The sequence below is a fragment of the Corylus avellana genome, chromosome 3 (genome assembly GCF_965113065.1).
Source record: "Corylus avellana chromosome 3, dhCorAvel1.hap1.2, whole genome shotgun sequence".
NCBI classification, from domain to species: domain Eukaryota; kingdom Viridiplantae; phylum Streptophyta; class Magnoliopsida; order Fagales; family Betulaceae; genus Corylus; species Corylus avellana.
Window position 1 is genome coordinate 5,878,861 of NC_142492.1, and position 7,486 is coordinate 5,886,346.

Here is a 7,486-nt window from a genome sequence, read left to right on the forward strand (position 1 = left end):
CATATATTTAATTACAATTGGCAGTCTCTTTCCCTCAAACGGTAACAATTTATTAAATGTAAGACCCCAAGGATACAAGCCCAAGCTACAGCCAAAACAAGAAAAAAGAAGGCAAGGGTAGGGACCAAATCACACCCACTATAAACACTACCAAGCACTTCAATCATGATCTTTTATTCATGAAGTGTTCACACTAATTTTCACACTGGTTGATGTGCTGTGCTTTAGTGACTTTCCATATCAGTCATTTAAAAAACAAAAGAAAAGCCACAATCACTTAAGACACGTCAAGTCAGCTGGTGTGAAATAAGTGTGAGAAGTAACAATACTCTTTTCAGAAAGTCAAAACCCAGGCAAGAACTCAAATCTTGAGCACCATGTCAAGTGGAAATTGGAACCTGAGCACATATAATTTTTAGTATGGTCAACAACACATGACAAAGAAATCTACTAATTTGGCAACCCAGGCTGTTACAGTCATATGATTACCATGTATATAAAATTTGGCGACATCAGAGAATTTCTAGCATATCGATAGCATCAGGTTCAATACTGAGATACCATCCTGTCCATTAATTCCGGAAGTTGTACCTTACAGATTTGATATATAAAATGCAGATCGTGCATTAAAACTGGGAAACTATTTGAAAATTATAACGAGGTAAAAGAAAAACAAGACTTCAACCTAAGACAAAAAAAGAAGGATCCAGACAAAAGAAGGATCCGGTTATGTAACATAGTTGGAAGGCACAATACTCCATATAGGACCTCAAAAATCAAAATAATTACCACTGGGAGAGAGAAAGGATTCAGGCAAAATCAAGACACAAAATATACTGAGCAGACAGGACCAGATACAGAGCTAAAAACCAAACGACCATAGTGACCACAACTCGACAAGTATGCATCCTAAAGCAGAATAATTTGGAGGAAGAGTGATGACCCAAGGCCCATTTTAACCCAACATGTAGAAAGATCAATGGAAATTGAGCAGAAGCAAAAAGGAAGCACAATGCTAGCAATGAATCATCACCAACAGAAACTCAAGGATTCCAAATTGTCACAGAGCTTAATCAACAACACTAGAGCACATTTATTAGGTCACAACAATCAGTTAACATGTCTCAACCATAGATCCCTCAGCATTAGACAACCAATAAATGAAACGTCCAATAGAAAGGTCACAAAAGCAGGCACCTTCATTTTGCACAATTACCAACACCTTCATTTAACCACCGCATAAATAATGAGCTCATTGATCCCACAACATTTCAAGCACAGACCAAAATAAATCTATTTTGCATAACCAAACTAAACTGACACAGAAAGATGAACGGAGGAGTACCAAAGGCAATTTACATAAGAAAAATCATTTCCAAACGCATAACAGAAGGATAAAAAAAAATTCCCATAGAAAGACAGCAGACACCAACAAAGCTATACTACAGCCGGAACAGCTCATATAAGGAGCAGCGAAATCCCCACTAGGAGGTTGATCACCATCATACAACAGATCATATTTATCAAGCAAGTGGTAATACCTTCAGCAACAGACTTCTTCACAACCAAACTATAGTTATGTAACACACATAATAAACATATTTAGTTGCATATATAAGCACTGTAGAGCCCAGTTGAGGAACTAAATATGGTAAAACAGAGTGACAAAAAAAAAGAACGAAAACTTGCACTTAGAAAATATGAAACCAAGCATACATTTCAGTAAAGAAGGGCAAAGCATAATTTCAGTACTTATATTATTTAGACTATATTATTAATAAAACGCCCAGATGGCACATTGGCTCCAGATGGAAGTACACAACTAATCTAACTCAGCTGCTTTGACTACAAGCATTCAGAAAAGAACCACAATACTAAAGGTGCAGATGAAGAGCCTGTAAAGGAACAGCTAATACATTCATCAAACTCTGCAATCACGCAATCACCAGAACCACATAAAGCATCAGCGCCGAATAAGCTGTCATACACCTGAATCAAACATCCATTCACAACTCAATACATCATTCCGCATCCATCACGCAAAACAGAGTTCATTTCATTCTAATTCAAAGCGATAATCAAAACAAATATTATACCTTCTTGGGGCACCACTAAAAGAAACAGCTCTTATGTCTTACCTAACCACAAACAAAAACAAAAGTGTGATACAAAATTCAGAACATCTCAAAAAAAAGTAACAGGCAAACAAAGAAGCCACACATAACATCAAAAATACTAAGAAACATAAAAGGTCATGATGTTAGAAAGAAAAAATAATGGAAGTACATCAGAAGGTGAATTTCATAATCTCTTCGTAAAAGATACAACTGGAAAATCAATAAACAAAAGAAGGTAGCACCAAGTCAATAAAAAAAACAAATATCTATAACTAAATTTCACTGCATTAATACATAAGTAGAACTGGTATACATATTTAAAAAGTTTGAGTGATTCTATACATCAACCCCCACCCCCAATCCCCCCAATCCTATGTGCCATGGTCCCCACAACCAAAAAGCGAATCCCATGCACCAAATACTGTGGGGATCACCCCACATAGGATTGGGGGGAACGAGAGGGGGATTGGAGGGTGATGTATACTCAAAAAAAATTATTAATATGCCAAGAACTAATGACAGTCCATTCTCATTTGTGCGTGGATTAAGACAAATATGAATTTGTATTAAGCAGAGCTAAGGAGAAGATGCTGGAAACGTCAACTTTAATCTTCAAAGCTTACTTAATCGGCTTTTGATGATAATAACACAATTTCAGCATGACAAGCACAATTATTTCAACCAATAACAACAACTTACAAGCATCAAAAACATACTCCTTTAGGGAAGATGGATTTCGGCTCAGCATACACTAAACAATGCAAACACTCTAAGCCCCTCCATGCAATTTTCAGTACACATGGTAACCTTATGCCAAATTACATGCAAATGCATGACAATTCAAATTAATAAGTTTCCACAACCCAACTAGAGCTACCATGCCACACATACCACCTCTCAGAAAGCAAGACATCAGAGTCACATACATCCAGTACCAAAGAGCAACTAGGACTTACATCTTGACCTAAATTTTGCTACTACAAGTTCCCACCCAAAATTCCTATTAGGGAATATAAAAGCGCTGTGCATCATGATCTATATTTAAAGCCAGCAATCAAGCAGAGAAAGTCTATCAACTAAAAATGAATCTCTAGGAAACCAAGGTCCATAACAAAAAATCATCAATTTGGACACACAAAACCAGATCATCTAAATTTAATAAGGACAAAGGTATGATAATCACCAAATTAATGATAAATATTAAGTAGTGAAACATTTGACTATAATCCAGACTGAGAGGGTACATGTTTGAGAAGCTAAAGCATAATAGTTTCAGGTACAACTTGATAGTCAGAAATCAACATCCAGGTTGAGGTCATAAAATCATCACAGTACTTTTTCATCTTACAAGTGCAAAAAAGTCATTACACTGATTGATTGTCAAGCCAAAAACCAAAGACACAGTTAATTTTTCCATAAGATGGTTATCCACAAGCCCCATAAACTGCATACACATCATCATTTTGAACAAACAGATCAGTTTGCGCATATCCACATGAACAAAGACAACTACATATCAACCAATTCAATTACCTTTTTTATGAATAATAAACAACCAACTCAATTACAAAAGTACATACAGTCAGAAACAATCACAGCCAGCAGAATCACAATCATCAATAATACAAAAACACAACTGAATCACTCCATTGCCATCTCTTACAAGACACTACGTACCAAAAGGACTACTTAGACTGCTGGCAAACTTTCACAAAATACAAAACAACCCAACACACATAGAAGCATACGCCAAATGCAATCCCAAAGAACAAGCCAGAACAAACAAAAAACCAAGAACAAATTGTATAACAAGCAAACATCTGTAACAAGAGGCACCAAGATAAAAAGAAAGCAGCACATACCACAAACATAAGAGGCATCCAGTCAGTCTAATCAAGCGCCAAACAAAGGAAAATAGGAATACAAGCACAGGAGATAGAACGCAAAAGGAAGCAAAGAAGAAAAAAAAGATGATATTTAATTACCTCAGAAGTAATGCGGCACATTTGGGTACATGCCCGCACCACCAGGTGGAACCCTTGGCACCGGGGAGGTCCCCGTTGGCTGGTGGTGCTGACTTTGGTACCCAGACGAAGCCGACGACAAGCTATAATGCCCACTCTCCGGATACCCACCAGAAGGCATTCCCACAGAAGTCGGGGGCATTCTATACAATGAAGACGACCCACCACCAGCAGCACCCAATCCACCACCAGTCCCACCAATGCCACCATACCCACCATAAGGCCCACCCAGCCCAGTACCAAACCCAGCAGTCCCTCCTAACGAGGATGGCTGCTGGCTATTTACCGACGACAACCCCGGCCCTCCCAACGACGTCGTGCTTAATGGATGATGACCCATCGGCGGCCCACCCGGAAACCCGCCATACGTGCCAATCGAGCCCGGTCCGCCGTACTGCGACCCCGGCATCGAACCACCCTGCGCCATGCCCATTCCCATCCCCATCCCCATACCGTCGTTCCCAGTAGCCCCAACCTGGCCCTGAACCCCATCGGGCCCAGGCTGACCCAGCGGCCCTCCTTGCTTCCCTTTCTTCGCATCCACGTTCGCCAACTTACAATTCAACTGCCTCCCGTCGATCATCTTTACCGGACTCGCCAACGCCGCCTGTGCCCCCTCCATGGTCTTGTACACGAACAGCGCGAACCCCTTCGACTTCCCGGTGAACCTGTCGAACCCAAGTGGCCCCTCTTCGATCTCCCCGTACGACGAGAAATGGGACAAGAGCTTATCCGGCGACATGTCGTGTGGCACCTCCCAGACGTAGATCTTGCGCATCGCCACGTCGGCGGTGTTGGCGTTCGCGTTCCCGCCCGTGTTCCCAGCGGCGGCGAGCTGCGTGACTGTGACGCGACCATCGATCCGCTTGCTGGGCTCCTTGAGGGCGAGGAGAGCGCCGTCGACATGCTTGAAGGTGACGAAGCCGTAGCCCTTGGACTTACCGGTCTGCTTGTCGAGGATGACCACGGCCTCCTCGAGTTCTCCGTAGGAAGAGAACAAGGTGCGGAGGCCGTCCGTGGTGGTGTCCCAACCGAGTCCGCGGATGAAAAGCTTGCGCTGCGACGAGTCCGAGTCCGCCAGGGCTCGCACGCCGTCAAGCACGTCAACGTGGCGGGCAGCCGCGGCCGCCACGATGTCGAGGAGCTTGTCCTTGTCGATGCGGTCGACGATTTTACGGACGTCTTCGGGGGTGAGTTTCGGGATCGAGGGGTCGACGTCGGTGGAGGGGGGGGCGACGCCGTTCTCGTCCAGCTTTCGCTTCTTGGTCGGGTCCATTGGAGAAGAAGCTCCTGGCTCTTAGGATAAACCCTAACCCTGAGAATAACCGTAAGCTAAGAGTAAGGGAGACAGATGAGCACTGGGTGCGTGTGGGGTGCATGGTTTTTCTTATAGGGTTTGAGATTGGGTTGGACCCGTTGAGAAAGGCGGTGCTTTTAACTGGGCTTGGTCCAGTCCAGTCTAATCGATTTTCATTCTTACAATTGTAAAAATAAAATAAAAAGACGTAGAAAGTAAGTGTAATCGTCATGGATTGTGGTTCAATGGCCCAATGAAATTTCTAAGTAGTCAAAGTATGTACTAGGACGTGGATTTAAGTTTTTTACAATGGAAAATTCTCACATATTAGTATTAGTATGTGAAAAGGCGGGCAGTTACCACTAACAGTTAACCACGAAATGGCCTTTTTTTTCGCTTTTAATTTTTAAATATTTTTAAGAGGTAACTTCACTTTAAACTCCTAAATTATTAGGCGATTTGATGAGCCACTCTAAACTTTAAAACCTCTCAATTTGAACCCCTGAACTTTCAATTGTAATTAATTTGAACCCCTCCATCAGATTTTTAATATATATATATATTAAAAAGCGGTTAGCGGTTATTGAGGTTATTAATCTCTAACCACAGGTTTAACCTAGGCGGTTAGTGAAAAAAGTTAGGGGGTGTTTGGCAAAAGGGATGACCCTGGCCTAAACACTGTTTTTGTCCTTTTCCTAATGTGAAATAACACTTTTGCCCTAAACAAATCCAAGATAACAAAAAGCTTTACACCAACAATTATTTTCCTTTTCGCGACCTCTGGTTCCGAATCTATAGCCCAGCCCCCTCCCCCACTGGCGGCGATCCAAAAGACGTTGTCGGCATGCCCGTCATCGTGTTCTTCCACGGCGGCGGCTACATCCTCGGCCAAGCCAACTCGATTTCTATAGACAAAAAGGCGCGCAAGTTCGCCCGAGAGCTCCGCGCCATCATCTTCTCCGTCATCTACCGGCTGGCGCCGAAGCATCGGTTCCCATCCCAGTATGAAGAAGGGTTCGACGCACTGAGATTCATTGACGAAATGGACGGACGCGATCTGCCACCCAAATGCTAATCTTAACCGTTGCTTTATCGCCGGAGAAAGTGTCGAAGGGAACTTGGCCCACTTGGTAGCGGTCAAAGCCCGCGAGTACGGCTTCAAGAGGGTGAAGCTCCTCGGGCTCATAGCAGTATAGCCGTTTTTCGGAGGAGAGGAGCGGGTCGAGTCCGAGAACCGATTATTTTGGGGCCCGACTCTGACACTGGACAGGACGGACTGGTATTGGAGAGCTTTTTTGCCGGAAGGATCGAACAGGGACCACCCAGTGGCGAATGTGTTCGGGCCGAATGCTGGTTTTTAGAATAGACTAACGTATCTCTCTGCTTCTACGTAAAACCCATGAACCCACTTTCCAAACCAAATATCACCCACCATTCCAGCCGCACAGAGTAGACTAACGACGGTCACCTCATCAACTCTAATACCCGTCGATCTCATCTCCATAAAACACCTCAATCCTTGTAGGGCACAGTTATTTCTCACATACCCATCAATCAAGGAAGTCCAAGCAACCACATCCTTCTGCGTACTCTCACCGAACACCCGGTGTGCATCCTCCATATAACCACAATTAGCAAAAGCAGAAATCGATGAATTCCTCACAAAATGATCAAAATCAAAACCAAACTTGACAATTTGAGCATAAAGCTGAAAAGGGTCTTCGTTTTTTAACTTAGGAAAACGCCTTGAGAAGCAAAGGGAAAGTGTGCTTGTCCGGAAGGGCACCATATTGGCGCATTCTTGCATAGAAAGCGAGCGACATATGCGGTTGTGAGCTTGTGGAAAAAGCTCTGATCATGGTGTTCCACAGACTAGTAGTAAGTGAAGGATGGACAACAGGGTCTGGGACACCTATTTCGGTGATTTGGGCATTTTCAGTACAAAAAACTCAAAAGTGGCCAGAGAAAGATAAGGGTAATATGGACAAAGTATTGATGGTCAAAAGGTCAAAGTGAATAGGATGTAGGCCATGGCTTTTGCCAAACGA

At 43.0% G+C, this 7,486-nt stretch overlaps 1 protein-coding gene and 1 pseudogene across 2 annotated transcripts; one reads left to right on the top strand and one right to left on the bottom strand.

The window, feature by feature from the left end:
* Nucleotides 1-1,699: 1,699 nt before the first annotated feature.
* LOC132173491 (RNA-binding (RRM/RBD/RNP motifs) family protein) lies at nucleotides 1,700-5,513 on the bottom strand. Of its 2 annotated transcripts, none has more exons than XM_059585006.2 (3): nucleotides 4,103-5,513; nucleotides 2,097-2,133; nucleotides 1,700-1,989 (listed from the first exon to the last, which is right to left on the bottom strand). In XM_059585006.2, the coding sequence occupies exon 1, from the start codon at nucleotides 5,415-5,417 to the stop codon at nucleotides 4,104-4,106; it is 1,314 nt and encodes a 437-aa protein (XP_059440989.2). In that variant the 5' UTR covers nucleotides 5,418-5,513; the 3' UTR covers nucleotides 1,700-1,989; nucleotides 2,097-2,133; nucleotide 4,103. The 2 variants fall into 2 exon arrangements, with proteins under 2 accessions (XP_059440989.2, XP_059440988.2); XM_059585005.2 differs by having other exon boundaries at nucleotides 2,097-2,138.
* Nucleotides 5,514-6,229: 716 nt separating this feature from the next.
* Nucleotides 6,230-7,070, top strand: LOC132166738 (putative carboxylesterase 18 pseudogene; annotated as a pseudogene).
* Nucleotides 7,071-7,486: the final 416 nt, after the last annotated feature.

Excerpts from the sequence above, each read along its gene's own strand:
- LOC132173491 (XM_059585006.2), bottom strand. The coding sequence starts at position 5,417 with ATGGACCCGACCAAGAAGCGAAAGCTGGACGAGAACGGCGTCGCCCCC.